Source organism: Oncorhynchus mykiss, chromosome 2 (assembly GCF_057628025.1).
Source record: "Oncorhynchus mykiss isolate SJ-2025 chromosome 2, ASM5762802v1, whole genome shotgun sequence".
NCBI classification, from domain to species: Eukaryota; Metazoa; Chordata; class Actinopteri; order Salmoniformes; family Salmonidae; genus Oncorhynchus; species Oncorhynchus mykiss.
Genome location: NC_143023.1, coordinates 34,304,328 through 34,326,421, shown reverse-complemented (window position 1 = coordinate 34,326,421; position 22,094 = coordinate 34,304,328). Strand labels below are relative to the sequence as shown.

Genomic DNA, 22,094 nt, shown 5'->3' with positions numbered 1-22,094 from the left:
CCATGACCGACTGACCATTTCGGTACATCCGCAATAACATCTGCTAAATATGTGTATGTGACCAATACATTTTTATTTGAATCCAGGTGAAAGCTATAATCCCATTCAGCTTGTGAATGGGCAAGACAAATGTTAAGTGCCTTTGAACGGGGTATGGTGGCAGGTACACCGGTTTGTGTAAAGAACTGCAACGCTGCTGGCTTTTTCATGCTCAACAGTTTCCTGTGTGTATCATGAATGGTCCACCACCCAAAGGACATCCAGCCAACTTGACACAACTGTGGGAAGGAGGGGTGCAACTCAATATTAGGAAAGTGTTCGGTATACTCGGTGTATATATTTTTCAAATGAATGATCTCCACCTCACATTAGGCAACTAAATACTGAACAATTTAAACAATTGCCCCACCCTTCCCCCAAAACACGTAAATATTTTACTATAAATTGTGCCTTCCTGTATTATACTTGTGTTAAAATGTTAATTATATTCTACTTAGCCATTTACTTTATGGTCGTATTATTTCTTATTGTGCATTGTCGAGAAGGAACCTGCAGGTAAGCATTTCGTTGGATGGGGAATGTGTATCCCGTACATATGTCTAATGGTTTACCATTTAAAATGAATGAATTACTTAATTTGTTATTACGATAGAAATTGACTTACAAACAAAATGTTAACAGACTGCCTGGGCAGGTTGGAGACTTCTAAAAGCAAGTCTGGCTACGGAACCTTTATGAGTTCAAACCTAAGATGAGGCATGGCTACGGAACCAATAAGAGTTCAAACCAAAGGACGAGGGAAGCGTTCTCTATTTACCTTTTGTTTTGCTAGCTAAGAACAGAGCCGAGGTTAGCTAGCAAGCAAACAGTGGAGGGAGAGATGGAGAGACTACTGGTGATGAAAAAACATTATTTGTTGTCAATTAGATTTCATTTCAATGTCCATTATTTGCAGTCAATTTATTTTAAATAATGTTTTATTTTCATGCAACGTAAGGTAGCTTTATAGAGCTAGCTACTGTACTGGTAGTATCGTCACGTCGTTAGTCTCCTGTGTTGTGGCTAAACGAGCGGGATTGAATGATAGTCTGGTTTTGCTGTCTCTCAAACTAGTTTTCCCCTATGGTCCTAATCAAATTCTCACACATACAAAACGCAGTTAGTAACTGGCTAGAACACATAGCTAGTTGGCTAAAAAGAGAAGCAACTTTACCGTTATTTGGCTAGCTAACGTTAGCTTGCTAACTGGGCCTGGAATGGAGCCAGGTGATTTGCGTGTGAGCCCAGCCGGCTCCGGAGACCCCGAAGTGGGCGAATTGAGGGAAGAGACGCCTGGTGCGGATGCTGAGGTGAAGGGCGGGGAACCAAATGACAAGGAAATTAATGGAGATACAGCTGAAACGGTGCTAAAAGAGAAAGACACCTGCGAGGGAGAAGAGTGTACAGAGAAAGAGAAGAACGAAGGTGAACTACACAGCCCATATGAAGAGGAATTGGATCCCAGAATTCAGGTGGCGAAAAATTGACCGAAACCTTTTATAATACATTTTAATCTCAATGGGATTTCCTGGTCTATGAGACGTCGCCAACGTTTTACAAAATTAGTTGCATGTATGATATTAACTGATTGTGTTGTTACAAACCAACTAATCAAAGTATCTGCTTCCTTCTGTGCTCCCTCATATATTTTCTGTTTCCAGGAGGAGTTGGAACACCTCAACGAGGCCAGTGTAAAAATCAACCAACTAGAACTGCACTTGGATGTAAGTGGATATCATCACTTCTCCCATGATAAATCTGGCCCCAGACTTCGCCCCTTTCCGTACTGATCAGTTTTTTTCCAAATAATCAATCGTCAGTTCATTTTCAATTCCCATAATATGCTGTAAACCCATTGTTAATCTGGAAAATATGCTTTAAATTATCAGAAATGCCCATTACAATGAAATCTGATTAGGAATTCCTTTTGTATATGTGTAGGATGCCAGATCGGGTTATAGGAAGATCCTCACAGACTCAGCCAGAAAACTGAACGCCCACAGCTCCCAGCTTGGTACCTGCATCGAGAAGGCCAGGCCCTACTATGAGGCTCGTCGACTTGCCAAGGAGGTACTGTTGTACATGCACTGTGGTATTTGCAACAACAAATTTAAAGAGTTCTTTATCACTGAATCAAAATATGGGACTCTGTGCAGTATTTGCCATTCACCTGCTTGTCCCACTTTTCTCAAATCTCAACAACAGTTTGATTGTTTGTCCCACGTGGTTGGTTGCTGTGCAACTGCATGCACTGTTTTCTCAGTATCTGATTGGCTGTCCCTCTCACAGGCTCAACAGGAGACCCAGAAGGCGGCGCTGAGCTATGAGCGGGCCGTCTCCATGCACACGGCTGCCAGGGAGATGGTGTACGTGGCAGAGCAGGGCCTCATGGCCGATGGCAGGAACACCCTGGACCCCACCTGGCAGGAGATGCTCAACCATGCTACCTCCAAGGTAACAGGGGAAATCCCAGATAACGCTATAACTGCATCAATACAAAATAAAATGCTAAATATGTTCATCAGTTATGTGAGCGAGTTGATATGGTATTAATTTAATCAGTATTTCCCTTACAATCCCCACCCCACTGCCAAGTAGCTATGTTCCCCCATGACTAAAACTGGTTTAAAATTAGTTTGGCAGTTAGCCTTGTTTGGCAGGATATTGGTCAACTATGCTACCTCCAAGGCAACATGGGAAACCGCAACTACCAGTGTAAGCAGTATTCCAGGTTATGTGTTGCATTCTATATCATTCCATCAAACGTGATCAATGTATAGGCTATTTGAGGTGGCTGATATGGAATACATTGAATCAGTATTTTCCTTACCATTCCCCACCCCCTGGGTACTGTAGCTATTTTCTCCTATGCCTAAACTCTATTTTTAATTGGATTGCTTTCAATTAGTTAGGCAGTTTATTTTGTTAGGTTGGTGGGGGTTAGGATACTGATTGTTGTGTTTTCCCGTCTTAACATTTTGTATGGTTGTGTGCAAGGTGAACGAGGCAGAGGAGGAGCGCCTACGCAGCGAACGGGAGCACATGCGTGTCACCCACTCTTGTCAGACGGCAGAGGCTCGAGTCCAGACCCTGCAGAAATCTCTCAAGAGGGCCATCGTTAAGTCCAAACCTTACTTCGAGCTCAAGGCCCAGTTCAACTACATACTTGAGGTACATAGATATATAATATACAGTGCATTTGGAAAGTATTCAGACCCCTTGACTTTTTCCACATTTTGTTACATTACAGCCGTATTCTAAAATGGATTAAATGAATTAATTATACACACAAAACCCCCATAATGACAAAGTGAAAACAGGTTTTTAGAAAATGTTGTACATTTTATAAAAAACAGAAATAGGCACACACCTGTCTATACAGTGGGCTCCAAAATTACTGGCACCTCTGACTGGCAATGCACAAACAATACATAATAAAATATAAACAATATAAATATAGAGAGAAACTCGAAATACTGTACTTTATTAATGTTTCAATGGAACCCACCAAAATATTTGATTTTTAATTAAATCAATGTCCTCCAAATCAAGGTTTTACAATTAATGGCACCCTTAAAGATTATTGTAAATAACATCTACCAAAATTTAAACCAGGAATTAAATTCCACTTATTTAAGGTGATCAAAGTCTTAAGGAACTATATTGAGCTATTACATCACTTCCTGTTTCACTAGGGTATAAAAATTAGGTAACACGCATGCAATATCCCTTTGTCATCCAACACCATGAAGGAAACAAAATAACTGTCAGTTCAAAAGAGACAGATGTCGTGGACCTTCGTAAATCTGGTAATGGCTACAAGAAGATCCACAAATGATTGAAAATACCACTGAGCATTGTCAGGGAAATTATACAAAAATGCAAAAGATATGGAACAGTTGAAAACCTCACAGGTAGTGGACGCAAATGCATTTTGCCCCCCAGCATAGGGAGGAGGATGGTGAGCGAAGCAACAAAATCCCCAAGAATCACTGTGAAAGAATTGCAGGCCTTGGTGGCGTCTTGGGGTCACTAGGTTTCAAAAAGCACCATCCGACGCTACGTCCACAGGCTCTTTGGAAGGTTTGCCAGAGGAAAGCCCTTTCTGACCCCAAGACACAGATGCAAGTGCTTGGAGTTTGCCAAACGTCATTTAAATTATGTCTGGAAGAAGGTACTCTGGTCAGATGAGACCAAAATTGAACGTTTTGGTCCGATACAGCATTGGCATGTTTGGCGTCGAAACAGAGATGCATACAAGGAGAGGCAACTCATACCCACAGTGAAATATGGTGGTGGGTCAGTGATGTTTTGGGGCTGTTTTAATTCCAGAGGTCCAGGGGCACTGGTTAAGCTTAATGGCATAATGAATTCCACCAAGTTGCCTCTGCCAGAAGGCAGTAGGTGGACTTTCCAACAAGACAATGACCCAAAACATACCTCAAGATCCACAGAAATGGTTCTGTGACTACAAAATCAATGTTCTGCCATGGCCATCTGTCGCCGGACCACAATCCAATCAAAAACCTGTGGGCTGAGTTGAAGAAGGCAGTTGATAAGCTCAAACCCAAGAATGTGAAGGATCTTGAAAGGATCTGCATAGAGGAATGGTCCAAAATCCCTCCAAATGTGTTCCTTAACCTTGTCAAACATTACAAATTGACTCCATGCTGTTATCCTTGCCAGAGGTATGTTGCACTAAGTACTAAATGAGGAGTATTAAATAATTGTATGATTTTGGTTGGTTCCATTGAAACATTAATAAAGTACAGTATGGCCTCCCAGGTGGCACAGTGGTTAAGGGCGCAGTACTGCAGCGCCAGCTGTGCCACCAGAGACTCTGGGTTCGCGCCCAGGCTCTGTCGTAACCGGATGCGACCAGGAGATCCGTGGGGCGACGCACAATTGTCATAGCGTCGTCCGGGCTAGGGAGGGTTTGGCCGGTTTGGATGCGCGCATAACTTTCAGCCTTTGTCTCTCCCGAGCCCGTACGGGAGTTGTAGCGATGAGACAAGATCGTAGCTACTAACAATTGGATACCATGAAAAGGGGGGTAAAATTAAAAAAATAAATAAAATAAAGTACAGTATTTCTTAAGTTGGTATTTTGAGATTATATCTAATTATTTTAAAGTATTGTTTGTGCATTGCCAGTCAGGCGTGCCAGTAATTTTGGAGCCCAAAATCCCAGCAGTTGACAGTGCATGTCTGAGCAAAAACCAAGCCGTGAGGTCAAAGGAATTGTCCATAGAGCTCTGAGAAAGGATTGTGTCGAGGCACAGATCTGGGGAAGGGTAACAAAAAATGTCTGCAGCATTGAAGGTCCCCAAGAACATAGTGGCCTCCATCATTCTTAAATGGAAGAAGTTTGGAACCACCAAGACTCTTCCTAGAGCTGGCTGCCCGGCCAAACTGAGCAATCGGTGGAGAAGGGCCTTGGTCAGGGAGGTGACCAAGAACCTTATGGTCACTCTGACAGAGCTCCAGAGTTCCTCTGTGGAGATGGGATAACCTTCCACAAGGACAACCATCTCTGCAGCACTCCACCAATCAGGCCTTTATGGTAGAGTGGCCAGACGGAACCCACTCCTCAGTAAAAGTCACTTGACAGCAAACTTGGAGTTTGCCAAAGGTTACCTAAAGGACTCTCGTTCCATGAGAAACTAGATTGTCTGGTCTGATGCAACCAAGATTGAACTCTTTGGCTTGAATGCCAAGCGTCAGGTCTGGAGGAAACCTGGCACAATCCCTACGTTTTAAGCATGGTGGTAGCAGCATCATGCTGTGGGGATGTTTTTCAGTTGCAGGGACTGGGAAACTAGTCAGGATCAAGAGTAAGAGGAACAGAGCCAAGTACAGAGAGATCCTTGATGAAAACCTACTCCAGAGCGCTCAGGACCTCCGACTGGGGCGAAGGTTCTCCTTCCGACAGGACAATGACCCTAAGCACACAGCCAAGACAACGCAGGAGTGGCTTCGGGACAAGTCTCTGCATGTCCTTGAGTGGCCCAGCCAGAGCCGGGACTTGAACCCAATTGAACATCTATGTAGAGACCTGAAAATAGCTGTGCATTGACACTCCCCATCCAACCTGACCGAGCTTGAGAGGATCTGCAGAAAAGAATGGGAGAAACTCCCCAAATACAGGTGTGCCAAGCTTGTAGCGTCATACCCAAGAAGACTCAAGGCTGTAAATGCTGCCAAAAGTGCTTCAAAGTACTGAGTAAAGGGTCTGAATACTTGTGTGTAGATTGATGAGGGGGGGGAAATATATTTTATCCATTTTAGAATAAGGCAGTAACAAAACAAAATGTGGAAAAAGTCAAGGGGTCCGAATACTTTCCGAATGCACTGTATATGATGTATAACAGTGGAGGCTGCTGAGGGGAGGACAGCTCATAATTATGTCTGGAACGGAGGAAATGGAATGGCATCAAACACATGGAGACCATGTGCTTGGTATATTTGATACCATTCCACCTGTTTCCACTCCAGGCACTACCACTAGCCCATCCTCCCCAATCAAGGTGCCACCAACCACCTGTGATATTTAATATATATTGCAGTTAATATATATGTAATTTCAAGCTGTTATTGTAAGAAAAGCAGGGAAATGGTTGATACAGAGCTGTCATGTCCGTCCGTGATCGCTCCTGTTGGTTATTGTTTCCTCTTTGGCCTCAAACCAAGTAGGAAGAAATATTGTATGTTGCTCTGTCTTTTCTCTCCATCATATTGGGTTTTCTGTAACTTCAGGAGCACAAAACCAAAGTGATGCAGCTGGAGGAGCATGTGACCAAAGTGAAAAACCGCTACTCTGTCGCCTTGCACAACCTGGAGCAAATCAGCGAGGCCATCCATGCTCAGCGGGGGCGGGACCAAACCGATGGTGGACAAACCATGGCCTGTGGTGGGCGGAGTCCCCCTATTGGGGCGGAGTCGGACAGTGTGGTGTGTGGTGTCGAGGGCGGGGCATGTGGAGGAGGGGCAATGGAGACTGATAGGGTGAACAGAAGCGGCGTGGCGGATAAGAAAATTGGGCTGGTGGAGAAATACAGGGAGAGTGGGGGAGAGAGGCCCGAGACGCATGGAGAGAGAGCAGGGTCAGATTCCCTTTCCGTCTTCAGTCTGCAGACCATCGCTTCTGACCTGGAGAAATGCGATTCCATCGAACACCTCGGAGAATTTAGCGATGTGGGCAGTCTGCCTGGGGAGGATGGAGAGAATGAGAGAGGGGGAGGAAGGGAAAGAAGGGAAGGGCAAATGCAGCGCCAACAGCAGTTCCTGAAGCAACATCACAGGAGCTTCAGCTTGTGAGAGCTGTCCTTATCGCTTATAGTTTATCAATTGAAAATAAGTGTCCGGTCGAGCTAGCTCATTATCCTGGCAAAAGACCAAAATATAAAATATGAGGAAAATCAGATCTGCTGTATCTAAAGTAACACATTTTAAACAGGGGGGTATGATATTCAGTAGTAGCGAAGCACAGGTACGTTGACAAGACCTGAAAATATAAGGAGCCTGACAGGTTTTGCATCATATTACAACACTACTGAAACTCCTAGACTGTACATGCCTCTGAGATTAGCTGCTTTACTTCCTTTATTCTGGCAATAACGAAACCTTAGACACATATGTCCTAGTGCATGAAGGAACAATCAAAGTAAGAGACTACAATAAACATGACAACTGGGAGCCCTATTCAATCTAAACGGTAGTAACTGAATTTCTGGTGTAAGATAAAATCAATGTTCTTTTGCAACAAAAAAGTAAGTGTGAATTCATGTATGCTCCATTTTTGTTTCATACTGTAGATATGGTTTATTTTAGTACATAAATGTAAACGCGTATTGTAAAAAGTGCAAGAACAATTCGTTTTTTTGTACTTATTCTGAAAACCTGGTTTCAGGGTTCGAATCAATAGGACCCCAAAACAAACTAGAGAGTTACAAACTCCATTCTGACAACTTGCTTGATGACAGAAAGCACTCCAGACTATTTATTTTGACTTTTATTATATGTGTATTAGTATTCAGGTCTAACTAAACATTTTTATAAATTGTTCATAAAATATTACGCTGGCATAATATTATGTTTTACTTGTTTCAATTTTAATAATTTTAAGATCCTTTGTTTTTGTATTTTTTTAAATAAAATAATTTCCCTATATATTGTTTCTTTAGAGCCTCCTAGGTCGTAAACTGAAATGTGCCTTGTCCTTGACACAGTACTACGCAAACAAAGACAGCATAGCACTGGCTACAACAACACACTGTTCAGATCTGTGTATACAGTATTAAACTGTGGTCAACAGTTGAGAAATACTCCCATGAAGGACATGCTTTTGACCATATGTTTAATTTTAAATGTGAATCATCTATGAGTCATCCTAACTCTGTTTTGCCTGGACTTGATGGATGTTGTCTGTGTACTGCTTTGGCAAAGTGGAGGGTACAAGAAATGTAGTCAATGGATTAAATGTAAGTGTGTATAATTACACCATTTATAGAGAAAAGAATGAAATGTACAGATTTATTTGAATGTCTTTGTATAGTTATTTTAAAGGGATCTTATTTAATGCTGGTTATCTGCTGTATTCCTGAATCGACCTCCGTCTCTGTCCCGCTCTTTACATACTTCCAATATATCCATCTCTTCCCCTCATTCTCTCAGCCATAGAAATAGAATGACTAGCAATTGTATTTCTATGCTTTCAACCCTTCAATCATTGTCCATTTGATGTCTTCCTCTTTATTTATTCATAAAGTGGTGCAGTAGTGTGATGTCACCCAGCTATATAGTACAGTTCACTGTTGTTATTTACATGTATGCAATATCAAACAGATAAACAATAAAATAAGAGGAATCTTGACTTTGCCATTTTAAGACCCAATATGTTGTATTTTGCAATATGTCTTCTACTTCATACTCTACTTCAACACTACCTAAGGATGAAGATGTGATACTAAATTTCAGATTTAGAAGAAGAGGAGAATGTGGGGTTTGCAGAAAAAGAGAGAGAGTTGGGAGGAGACAGGAAAAGAGATGAGTTATTTTATCCCCCTGCTTCAATTATTCAACAGGATATAAATATGAAGGAGACGTGTGCTCTCAGGAATAGATGTCTGGAGAAGAGGAGGGAGAGGGGTACCAAATCCTGTATTATAAGAACATCTCTGGTGTTACTAACGCTGAAAATAGAGGCTCAATGTTGTAGAAACTATGTAAGCCTGCTTTATTGACATAGGATCTGAAGGCTTAATACTGGCTTAATAAAGTGCATGTATTGGGAATCTTCCATATTTCTAATTGCGTATAAATACTTAACCGATTAGGATAACTCCATAACGCTTATCATAAATGTAAAACTCTTCGATTTGCTATGATCACGATTTGCTGGTGTGGCCCAATACGTAAACATGCATCTTGGAAAAGGAGATGTGTGCGTGAGAAAATGACTTTTACGCACCGTAGGCTGGACCCCACCTGGCAGGAGATGCTCAACCATGCTACCTCCAAGGTAACAGGGGAAATCCCAGATAACGCTATAACTGCATCAATACAAAATAAAATGCTAAATATGTTCATCAGTTATGTGAGCGAGTTGATATGGTATTAATTTAATCAGTATTTCCCTTACAATCCCCACCCCACTGCCAAGTAGCTATGTTCCCCCATGACTAAAACTGGTTTAAAATTAGTTTGGCAGTTAGCCTTGTTTGGCAGGATATTGGTCAACTATGCTACCTCCAAGGCAACATGGGAAACCGCAACTACCAGTGTAAGCAGTATTCCAGGTTATGTGTTGCATTCTATATCATTCCATCAAACGTGATCAATGTATAGGCTATTTGAGGTGGCTGATATGGAATACATTGAATCAGTATTTTCCTTACCATTCCCCACCCCCTGGGTACTGTAGCTATTTTCTCCTATGCCTAAACTCTATTTTTAATTGGATTGCTTTCAATTAGTTAGGCAGTTTATTTTGTTAGGTTGGTGGGGGTTAGGATACTGATTGTTGTGTTTTCCCGTCTTAACATTTTGTATGGTTGTGTGCAAGGTGAACGAGGCAGAGGAGGAGCGCCTACGCAGCGAACGGGAGCACATGCGTGTCACCCACTCTTGTCAGACGGCAGAGGCTCGAGTCCAGACCCTGCAGAAATCTCTCAAGAGGGCCATCGTTAAGTCCAAACCTTACTTCGAGCTCAAGGCCCAGTTCAACTACATACTTGAGGTACATAGATATATAATATACAGTGCATTTGGAAAGTATTCAGACCCCTTGACTTTTTCCACATTTTGTTACATTACAGCCGTATTCTAAAATGGATTAAATGAATTAATTATACACACAAAACCCCCATAATGACAAAGTGAAAACAGGTTTTTAGAAAATGTTGTACATTTTATAAAAAACAGAAATAGGCACACACCTGTCTATACAGTGGGCTCCAAAATTACTGGCACCTCTGACTGGCAATGCACAAACAATACATAATAAAATATAAACAATATAAATATAGAGAGAAACTCGAAATACTGTACTTTATTAATGTTTCAATGGAACCCACCAAAATATTTGATTTTTAATTAAATCAATGTCCTCCAAATCAAGGTTTTACAATTAATGGCACCCTTAAAGATTATTGTAAATAACATCTACCAAAATTTAAACCAGGAATTAAATTCCACTTATTTAAGGTGATCAAAGTCTTAAGGAACTATATTGAGCTATTACATCACTTCCTGTTTCACTAGGGTATAAAAATTAGGTAACACGCATGCAATATCCCTTTGTCATCCAACACCATGAAGGAAACAAAATAACTGTCAGTTCAAAAGAGACAGATGTCGTGGACCTTCGTAAATCTGGTAATGGCTACAAGAAGATCCACAAATGATTGAAAATACCACTGAGCATTGTCAGGGAAATTATACAAAAATGCAAAAGATATGGAACAGTTGAAAACCTCACAGGTAGTGGACGCAAATGCATTTTGCCCCCCAGCATAGGGAGGAGGATGGTGAGCGAAGCAACAAAATCCCCAAGAATCACTGTGAAAGAATTGCAGGCCTTGGTGGCGTCTTGGGGTCACTAGGTTTCAAAAAGCACCATCCGACGCTACGTCCACAGGCTCTTTGGAAGGTTTGCCAGAGGAAAGCCCTTTCTGACCCCAAGACACAGATGCAAGTGCTTGGAGTTTGCCAAACGTCATTTAAATTATGTCTGGAAGAAGGTACTCTGGTCAGATGAGACCAAAATTGAACGTTTTGGTCCGATACAGCATTGGCATGTTTGGCGTCGAAACAGAGATGCATACAAGGAGAGGCAACTCATACCCACAGTGAAATATGGTGGTGGGTCAGTGATGTTTTGGGGCTGTTTTAATTCCAGAGGTCCAGGGGCACTGGTTAAGCTTAATGGCATAATGAATTCCACCAAGTTGCCTCTGCCAGAAGGCAGTAGGTGGACTTTCCAACAAGACAATGACCCAAAACATACCTCAAGATCCACAGAAATGGTTCTGTGACTACAAAATCAATGTTCTGCCATGGCCATCTGTCGCCGGACCACAATCCAATCAAAAACCTGTGGGCTGAGTTGAAGAAGGCAGTTGATAAGCTCAAACCCAAGAATGTGAAGGATCTTGAAAGGATCTGCATAGAGGAATGGTCCAAAATCCCTCCAAATGTGTTCCTTAACCTTGTCAAACATTACAAATTGACTCCATGCTGTTATCCTTGCCAGAGGTATGTTGCACTAAGTACTAAATGAGGAGTATTAAATAATTGTATGATTTTGGTTGGTTCCATTGAAACATTAATAAAGTACAGTATGGCCTCCCAGGTGGCACAGTGGTTAAGGGCGCAGTACTGCAGCGCCAGCTGTGCCACCAGAGACTCTGGGTTCGCGCCCAGGCTCTGTCGTAACCGGATGCGACCAGGAGATCCGTGGGGCGACGCACAATTGTCATAGCGTCGTCCGGGCTAGGGAGGGTTTGGCCGGTTTGGATGCGCGCATAACTTTCAGCCTTTGTCTCTCCCGAGCCCGTACGGGAGTTGTAGCGATGAGACAAGATCGTAGCTACTAACAATTGGATACCATGAAAAGGGGGGTAAAATTAAAAAAATAAATAAAATAAAGTACAGTATTTCTTAAGTTGGTATTTTGAGATTATATCTAATTATTTTAAAGTATTGTTTGTGCATTGCCAGTCAGGCGTGCCAGTAATTTTGGAGCCCAAAATCCCAGCAGTTGACAGTGCATGTCTGAGCAAAAACCAAGCCGTGAGGTCAAAGGAATTGTCCATAGAGCTCTGAGAAAGGATTGTGTCGAGGCACAGATCTGGGGAAGGGTAACAAAAAATGTCTGCAGCATTGAAGGTCCCCAAGAACATAGTGGCCTCCATCATTCTTAAATGGAAGAAGTTTGGAACCCCCAAGACTCTTCCTAGAGCTGGCTGCCCGGCCAAACTGAGCAATCGGTGGAGAAGGGCCTTGGTCAGGGAGGTGACCAAGAACCTTATGGTCACTCTGACAGAGCTCCAGAGTTCCTCTGTGGAGATGGGATAACCTTCCACAAGGACAACCATCTCTGCAGCACTCCACCAATCAGGCCTTTATGGTAGAGTGGCCAGACGGAACCCACTCCTCAGTAAAAGTCACTTGACAGCAAACTTGGAGTTTGCCAAAGGTTACCTAAAGGACTCTCGTTCCATGAGAAACTAGATTGTCTGGTCTGATGCAACCAAGATTGAACTCTTTGGCTTGAATGCCAAGCGTCAGGTCTGGAGGAAACCTGGCACAATCCCTACGTTTTAAGCATGGTGGTAGCAGCATCATGCTGTGGGGATGTTTTTCAGTTGCAGGGACTGGGAAACTAGTCAGGATCAAGAGTAAGAGGAACAGAGCCAAGTACAGAGAGATCCTTGATGAAAACCTACTCCAGAGCGCTCAGGACCTCCGACTGGGGCGAAGGTTCTCCTTCCGACAGGACAATGACCCTAAGCACACAGCCAAGACAACGCAGGAGTGGCTTCGGGACAAGTCTCTGCATGTCCTTGAGTGGCCCAGCCAGAGCCGGGACTTGAACCCAATTGAACATCTATGTAGAGACCTGAAAATAGCTGTGCATTGACACTCCCCATCCAACCTGACCGAGCTTGAGAGGATCTGCAGAAAAGAATGGGAGAAACTCCCCAAATACAGGTGTGCCAAGCTTGTAGCGTCATACCCAAGAAGACTCAAGGCTGTAAATGCTGCCAAAAGTGCTTCAAAGTACTGAGTAAAGGGTCTGAATACTTGTGTGTAGATTGATGAGGGGGGGGAAATATATTTTATCCATTTTAGAATAAGGCAGTAACAAAACAAAATGTGGAAAAAGTCAAGGGGTCCGAATACTTTCCGAATGCACTGTATATGATGTATAACAGTGGAGGCTGCTGAGGGGAGGACAGCTCATAATTATGTCTGGAACGGAGGAAATGGAATGGCATCAAACACATGGAGACCATGTGCTTGGTATATTTGATACCATTCCACCTGTTTCCACTCCAGGCACTACCACTAGCCCATCCTCCCCAATCAAGGTGCCACCAACCACCTGTGATATTTAATATATATTGCAGTTAATATATATGTAATTTCAAGCTGTTATTGTAAGAAAAGCAGGGAAATGGTTGATACAGAGCTGTCATGTCCGTCCGTGATCGCTCCTGTTGGTTATTGTTTCCTCTTTGGCCTCAAACCAAGTAGGAAGAAATATTGTATGTTGCTCTGTCTTTTCTCTCCATCATATTGGGTTTTCTGTAACTTCAGGAGCACAAAACCAAAGTGATGCAGCTGGAGGAGCATGTGACCAAAGTGAAAAACCGCTACTCTGTCGCCTTGCACAACCTGGAGCAAATCAGCGAGGCCATCCATGCTCAGCGGGGGCGGGACCAAACCGATGGTGGACAAACCATGGCCTGTGGTGGGCGGAGTCCCCCTATTGGGGCGGAGTCGGACAGTGTGGTGTGTGGTGTCGAGGGCGGGGCATGTGGAGGAGGGGCAATGGAGACTGATAGGGTGAACAGAAGCGGCGTGGCGGATAAGAAAATTGGGCTGGTGGAGAAATACAGGGAGAGTGGGGGAGAGAGGCCCGAGACGCATGGAGAGAGAGCAGGGTCAGATTCCCTTTCCGTCTTCAGTCTGCAGACCATCGCTTCTGACCTGGAGAAATGCGATTCCATCGAACACCTCGGAGAATTTAGCGATGTGGGCAGTCTGCCTGGGGAGGATGGAGAGAATGAGAGAGGGGGAGGAAGGGAAAGAAGGGAAGGGCAAATGCAGCGCCAACAGCAGTTCCTGAAGCAACATCACAGGAGCTTCAGCTTGTGAGAGCTGTCCTTATCGCTTATAGTTTATCAATTGAAAATAAGTGTCCGGTCGAGCTAGCTCATTATCCTGGCAAAAGACCAAAATATAAAATATGAGGAAAATCAGATCTGCTGTATCTAAAGTAACACATTTTAAACAGGGGGGTATGATATTCAGTAGTAGCGAAGCACAGGTACGTTGACAAGACCTGAAAATATAAGGAGCCTGACAGGTTTTGCATCATATTACAACACTACTGAAACTCCTAGACTGTACATGCCTCTGAGATTAGCTGCTTTACTTCCTTTATTCTGGCAATAACGAAACCTTAGACACATATGTCCTAGTGCATGAAGGAACAATCAAAGTAAGAGACTACAATAAACATGACAACTGGGAGCCCTATTCAATCTAAACGGTAGTAACTGAATTTCTGGTGTAAGATAAAATCAATGTTCTTTTGCAACAAAAAAGTAAGTGTGAATTCATGTATGCTCCATTTTTGTTTCATACTGTAGATATGGTTTATTTTAGTACATAAATGTAAACGCGTATTGTAAAAAGTGCAAGAACAATTCGTTTTTTTGTACTTATTCTGAAAACCTGGTTTCAGGGTTCGAATCAATAGGACCCCAAAACAAACTAGAGAGTTACAAACTCCATTCTGACAACTTGCTTGATGACAGAAAGCACTCCAGACTATTTATTTTGACTTTTATTATATGTGTATTAGTATTCAGGTCTAACTAAACATTTTTATAAATTGTTCATAAAATATTACGCTGGCATAATATTATGTTTTACTTGTTTCAATTTTAATAATTTTAAGATCCTTTGTTTTTGTATTTTTTTAAATAAAATAATTTCCCTATATATTGTTTCTTTAGAGCCTCCTAGGTCGTAAACTGAAATGTGCCTTGTCCTTGACACAGTACTACGCAAACAAAGACAGCATAGCACTGGCTACAACAACACACTGTTCAGATCTGTGTATACAGTATTAAACTGTGGTCAACAGTTGAGAAATACTCCCATGAAGGACATGCTTTTGACCATATGTTTAATTTTAAATGTGAATCATCTATGAGTCATCCTAACTCTGTTTTGCCTGGACTTGATGGATGTTGTCTGTGTACTGCTTTGGCAAAGTGGAGGGTACAAGAAATGTAGTCAATGGATTAAATGTAAGTGTGTATAATTACACCATTTATAGAGAAAAGAATGAAATGTACAGATTTATTTGAATGTCTTTGTATAGTTATTTTAAAGGGATCTTATTTAATGCTGGTTATCTGCTGTATTCCTGAATCGACCTCCGTCTCTGTCCCGCTCTTTACATACTTCCAATATATCCATCTCTTCCCCTCATTCTCTCAGCCATAGAAATAGAATGACTAGCAATTGTATTTCTATGCTTTCAACCCTTCAATCATTGTCCATTTGATGTCTTCCTCTTTATTTATTCATAAAGTGGTGCAGTAGTGTGATGTCACCCAGCTATATAGTACAGTTCACTGTTGTTATTTACATGTATGCAATATCAAACAGATAAACAATAAAATAAGAGGAATCTTGACTTTGCCATTTTAAGACCCAATATGTTGTATTTTGCAATATGTCTTCTACTTCATACTCTACTTCAACACTACCTAAGGATGAAGATGTGATACTAAATTTCAGATTTAGAAGAAGAGGAGAATGTGGGGTTTGCAGAAAAAGAGAGAGAGTTGGGAGGAGACAGGAAAAGAGATGAGTTATTTTATCCCCCTGCTTCAATTATTCAACAGGATATAAATATGAAGGAGACGTGTGCTCTCAGGAATAGATGTCTGGAGAAGAGGAGGGAGAGGGGTACCAAATCCTGTATTATAAGAACATCTCTGGTGTTACTAACGCTGAAAATAGAGGCTCAATGTTGTAGAAACTATGTAAGCCTGCTTTATTGACATAGGATCTGAAGGCTTAATACTGGCTTAATAAAGTGCATGTATTGGGAATCTTCCATATTTCTAATTGCGTATAAATACTTAACCGATTAGGATAACTCCATAACGCTTATCATAAATGTAAAACTCTTCGATTTGCTATGATCACGATTTGCTGGTGTGGCCCAATACGTAAACATGCATCTTGGAAAAGGAGATGTGTGCGTGAGAAAATGACTTTTACGCACCGTAGGCCTACCTACTTACGTCTCTATCATGACGTCGTGAATTAGCTGGAGATTGTAGGGAGAGAGCAAAAGGGAGGGAGTGTGAGGATTCGGTGTTTCGTCGTACATGGGGAAGAGATTGTACATAGTGCGTGTATTTATATGTACATTTTTCGTTTCCGACTTTTCACCATACGAAATTGAAGTAGATGGCAATAGACTGATTAATACGGTTGTTTTTGACATTCAATGTATACGCTATGCACGGGGACCGGGTTGCCATTTATAGCCATACAAACATAGCCATACAATACGTTGCAACGAAGCACATTTTACCAAATAATTCGACATTTGGGTGATCTCAAACGAGTCGCAACCGATGGACATACGGTCATCTTGACTGAGCGCGTCGAAAGTATTTGTAAGTACACATTATTACATGCTACAATATCTTACTCAGTATGCAACCTAAACAATGGTGTATAATTCTAAGGAATCAAGCTTGCATAAATGTGGCTGTTTGTATTATATTTGTATTCAGATGACAGGTCTACTCTAGACTTTGGTAATTGTATTCTCGTAAATGACAGGTTTCGCCAAGCAGCAACGACTTTACATAGTTGTTTATTATCGTAGCATAATATAACACACAGTCCCATCTATTAATGACGTTAGTTTATCTTTAGATTTAATGTGCACGTTTTCAGTGAATGTATTAATGCTATGGGAATGAACGGCAACCTAGAATTGGCATGAAATCCGAACTTCTCAAATCTGAATTCTGCAAACGGATATAGGGCTGGCCTTCTTCCATAGGCCGTCAAGGATTCCCGGCCGTGTCAACACGGACCAGCAACTACCGGTAGCCTACTGTTGGTGGTACCTTAAGAGCTACCCTCATTAAAGCGTTTGTAGGCAATATCAGTCCAGTGCACGTGTTTCGATGTTTAAATCCACCAGCGCACCATTGTAAACATATGGCTATTTTTGCATTGCTTTAGCATTTTTCTAATAGCATGTCAGATGTGGCTTGCTTAATAAATAAACTACATCTCTTGGATGGAATGTTGTGTGTCGCCGTTTTGGTCTCTGGTTTAGATACATCTCTGTGATGCCGTGGGTGCTGCTGTCCATGGTCCTGAAATATGTTTCTCTATGCTCGTCCCAGTTGGAATCTTTTGTTCAGATACATCCGCTGTCCATGGTGCAGAAATTATTCTTTCTGCACCTAAAGATATAGAGCAGATTGTTGATTTAATATAGGCCACTGATATTACCATTATATTTATTAAACTGGCTAGCTTGATATATTTTAATCTGTCTGATCATACCTCGCTCACACAGTTTGCTTTTATGTATCTCAGTATGTGAGGAGTGTCTCCCACTGTGTTGTCCCTCTCTAGCTCGCTCGCTTGCTCTCGCTCTCTCTCTTTCTCTCTGTCTCACACATGCTTCTCGTTGCATTACCCACTTTCTCTCTCTCTCTCTCTCCGTGTTTGTCTCTTCCTGCATGCTCTTGTTAGTGCTCTAAAAATACACCATAATGCGAATGAAGTATCCAACAGTGTCTGTCTTCCTTCACTACCCTTCCCACCATCTGTCTCACGGTGGAGCTTTGTTACACACTGTCCTCTCTCTCTCTCCCTCTCCCCTCTTTCTCTCTCGATCTCTTCGTGTGACAACATGATGAAGTTGCACATTCATTATTCAGCACTTCAAACGAGTGGCTATATTTAGGTGTATTTATACTTTAATACACACTCCTATGGCTGCTGTGTCGTCTGTGTTAGCACTGAAAGCACACCGTTGGACTGAGTGAGCGATCTTAACCTATCCCACTCCACTGTGGGAGGAGCTCATGAAATCTGTACATTATGCGCAGGGTTATGGCAGAGTGAGTTCTGCTCTCATACTATCTCTCTATAGCGCATGGAGCCAGCACATATTAGTAACAACTAACACACTGGTCTTTAGCGGCAGGAGCACGACTCACTGAACTGCTGTAGGTGAGGTTTTTGTTCTAGATGAATAGTGTACATATGAAGGTTGGTGTATGTTGTTGTTTGGGCAGTTGTTTAGATGATAATCTGGGTTGTCATTGTCAATGGTTATGAATTACTTTACCTGTCAAAAGTTTTATAACACCTACTCATTCAAGGGTTTTTCTTTATTTGTGCTATTTTCTACATTGTAGAATAATAGTGAAGACATCAAAACTATGAAGAAACACATATGGATGTAGTAACCAAAAAAGTGTAAAACAAATCAAAATATATTTGAGATTCTTCAAAGTAGCCACCCTTTGCCTTGATGACAGCTTTAAACACTCTTGGCATTCTCTCAACCAGGTTCATGAGGTAGTCACCTGGAATGCATTTCAATTAACAGGTGTGCCTTCTTAAAAGTTAATTTGTGGAATTTCTTACCTTCTTAATGCGTTTGAGCCAATCAGTTGTGTTGTGACAAGGTAGGGGAGGAGTATACAGACGATAGCCCTATTTGGTAAAATACCAAGTCCATATTATGGCAAAAACAGCTCAAATAAGCAAAGAGAACCGACAGTCCATTATTACTTTAAGACATGAAGGTCAGTCAATACGGAAAATGTCAAGAACTTTTGAAGTTTCTTCAAGTGCAGTCCCAAAACCCATCAAGCACTATGATGAAACTGGCTCTCATGAGGACCGCCACAGGAATAGAAGACCCAGAGTTACCTCCACTGCAGAGGATAGGTTCATTAGAGTTACCAGCCTCAGAAATGGCAGCCCAAGTAAATGCTTCAGAGTGTAAGTAACAGATCTCAACATCCACTGTTCACAGGAGACTGCGTGTATCAGGCCTTCATGGTTGAATTGCTGCAAAGAAACCACTACTAAAGGACACCAATAAGAAGAAGATACTTGCTTGGGCCAAGCAATTCGAGCAATGGACATTAGACTGGTGGAAATTTGTCCTTTGTTCTGGAGTCCAAATGTAAGATTTTTGGTTCCAATCGCCGTGTCTTTGTAAGACGCAGTGTGGGTGAACAGATGATCACCACATGTATTTCCAACCATAAAGCATGGACGAGGAGGTGTTATGGTGTGGGGGTGTTTTGCTGGTGACACTGTCTGTGATTTGTTTAGAATTCAAAGCAGACTTTTCCAGCATGGCTACCACAGCATTCTGCAGCAAAACACCACCCCATCTGGTTTGGGCTTAGTGGGACTATAATTTATTTTTCAACAAGACAATGACCCAACACACTGCCAGCCTGTGTAAGGACTATTTTACCTAGGGAGAGTGATGCATCAGATGACTTGGCCTCCACAATTCCCTGACCTCAACCAAATTGAGATGGTTTGGGATGAGTCGGACTGTAGAGTGAAGGAAAGCAGCCAACAAGTGCTCAGCATATGTGGGAACTCCTTCAAGACTGTTGGAAAAGCATTCCACGTGAAGCTGGTTGAGACAATGCCAAGAGTGTGTGAAGCTGTCATCAAGGTAAATAAAAGCAATTGAATGAGTAGGTGTTCTAAAAAAAAATTGACCAGTAGTGTGTTTGTTAAGACTGTCCCATTATGAATGTTGGTATCTCCAATGAACTTGAGGTTTTTGTTACGACATAATGACTGTACTTCTGTATAGAGGCTGTTGATAACTAACTTCCCTCTGTCTCTACCTTTCATTATCTTCTTATTTAATCCCTTAGTTTTTTTTTCTCTCTCTCTCTCTCCCCAGATCCAGTAATGGCACAGCTATTGTTTCTTATAATTCTGTATGCTCTGCCATCTCTTGTTGTGGCCATACATAATTCAACAACTGGAGGTAATTATGGTGTTTGTGTGTGTACATGTGTGTGCAACGTGTGTTTGTGTAAGTGTGTTAGCAGTTAAAAATACCGTAGAGATTGCAAAATGACCTAAATGGAGCATCATCACAATGTTGCTGAATGCATGGAGGAAGGCGTTAGATGGAGTGAGGATTATAATTGGAGTGTAATACATCTCATGGCTGTAATGTAGACTACTGTAAGTGATTATTTTTCCACACATCATGTCTTTCTCTCATCCTTTTTAGGCTGTGCCATCATCCGTCCTCCCAGAGATGGAGGCATCCGCTACAGAGGCCTGACACAAGAACAGGTACAGTACTCTCAATACCATTGCAGTACACTCTTAGAAAAAAAAGGTGCTATCTAGAACATAAAAGGGTTATTCGGCTGTCCCTGTAGGAGAACCCTTTTGGGTTCCATGTAGAACCCTTTCCGGGGTTTCTACATGGAACCCAAAAGGGTTCTCCCGTGGGGACAGCTGAAGAACCCTTTTTTTCTAAGAGTGTACTACCACTGTTATCACAGTACTGTCAAAAGCCCTTACATTAACTCCTTTAATCATATCCAACCCTAGATAAAGTAGAAATAGCTCATATAGTTGCTTGTCAATTCTGACATTATCGCCCCTTTGCTTCTCTCTACCATGGCCATATCTAGTGGCAACCATGTTGTTGTTGTCCTAATCATAGCAAAGCATGGAAGCCTATAGGAAAAATGACTCATTGGTCAGGCGATGTACATATTTAAAGACAGCTAAACATCTATCTATGTCATCTATTGCTGTGTGCAGATTCGCAATGTGCAGATCCTACCAGTGGACTACGAGATAGAGTACATCTGCAGGGGGAACAGGGTCATAGTGGGCCCTAAGGTCAGGAAGTGCCTTCCCAACGGCACATGGACTGATATCACACAGCACAGCAGGTGTCGTAAGTACTCTCTACTTTATTTACAGCCAACCAGTTTAACTTCATTGCCACTCTTTTGTCACTCTCTAAGGGTAAATTCCCTCTTCAATGCCTGTCAGAGTGAATTCCTGGATTGACTAGACTATATCACTGCCACTACTTAAGGATATCTCTTATGTATCATTGATCATTGTGCACCACTCTGCTCTGTTCATTTCATCAACAATAACTATGACGAAATATTTGTCAACAACCTATTTTTCCTGACGAAAACGAATGACGATAACGAGAAGCCATTAAAAAACGAAAACGGTCACAAATTAGTTTTCATTTTAGTTGATGAAAATGTGACGATATGATAATTCCACATGAGACAAATTGGCATTCAATTTGACATGAAGCTCATTTTCATCTGTTTTTTCCAATCATAAATATGCATGCCTTTGCAGAATATTTAATGCAATCCTCACATTGGCAGAATGCACGTCTTTCAGTTGCACGGTCTGATAGAGCCGCGGTGATCTGCCCAGCTCTCCCACACATGTCACTTCAGTCATTCGTCAAACTTTTTAACTGATGCATAGCCAGCAGGCCAGGACACTTCCACTGTAACTAACCTTAACTAACTAACCTTTCAATGTAGGCTTAGTTTTGCTTTGATCACATCAGATTGGAAGCTCTATTTTCCCATGTGCGCTGTTCTTCATCTGTGTTGATGATCTCACGGTCGGAAAATGTGAGCGCAGTTTATTTCAGATTGGAAATATTTAATGCTATTTGCTGAGTATTAGGACTATTAGCCGACCAGCTGGCTCTCTTTC

At 41.9% G+C, this 22,094-nt stretch overlaps 3 protein-coding genes across 3 annotated transcripts in view; all 3 read left to right on the top strand.

The window, feature by feature from the left end:
• The first annotated feature begins 52 nt into the window (after positions 1 to 52).
• Positions 53 to 8,910, top strand: LOC110488304 (SH3 domain-binding protein 5-like). Its single transcript, XM_021560492.3, has 6 exons — positions 53 to 1,511; positions 1,701 to 1,763; positions 1,981 to 2,109; positions 2,329 to 2,493; positions 3,037 to 3,210; positions 6,795 to 8,910. The coding sequence occupies exons 1-6, from the start codon at positions 1,257 to 1,259 to the stop codon at positions 7,353 to 7,355; spliced, it is 1,347 nt and encodes a 448-aa protein (XP_021416167.3). The 5' UTR covers positions 53 to 1,256; the 3' UTR covers positions 7,356 to 8,910.
• Positions 8,911 to 9,031: 121 nt separating this feature from the next.
• LOC149985062 (SH3 domain-binding protein 5-like) lies at positions 9,032 to 15,975 on the top strand. Its single transcript, XM_090198019.1, has 3 exons — positions 9,032 to 9,558; positions 10,102 to 10,275; positions 13,860 to 15,975. Exons 1-3 carry the CDS (start codon positions 9,421 to 9,423, stop codon positions 14,418 to 14,420), a joined length of 873 nt encoding a protein of 290 aa, XP_090054145.1. The 5' UTR covers positions 9,032 to 9,420; the 3' UTR covers positions 14,421 to 15,975.
• A 625-nt stretch (positions 15,976 to 16,600) lies between these two features.
• gabbr1a (gamma-aminobutyric acid type B receptor subunit 1a) overlaps positions 16,601 to 22,094 on the top strand; it is a 48,750-nt gene continuing 43,256 nt past the window's right edge. Inside the window, exons 1-4 of the mRNA XM_021560477.3 lie at positions 16,601 to 16,972; positions 20,272 to 20,358; positions 20,611 to 20,675; positions 21,156 to 21,294. Of these exons, the coding sequence (XP_021416152.1) occupies positions 20,280 to 20,358; positions 20,611 to 20,675; positions 21,156 to 21,294 (283 nt within the window). The 5' untranslated portion in view covers positions 16,601 to 16,972; positions 20,272 to 20,279. The remainder of the gene's footprint in view (positions 16,973 to 20,271; positions 20,359 to 20,610; positions 20,676 to 21,155; positions 21,295 to 22,094) is intronic.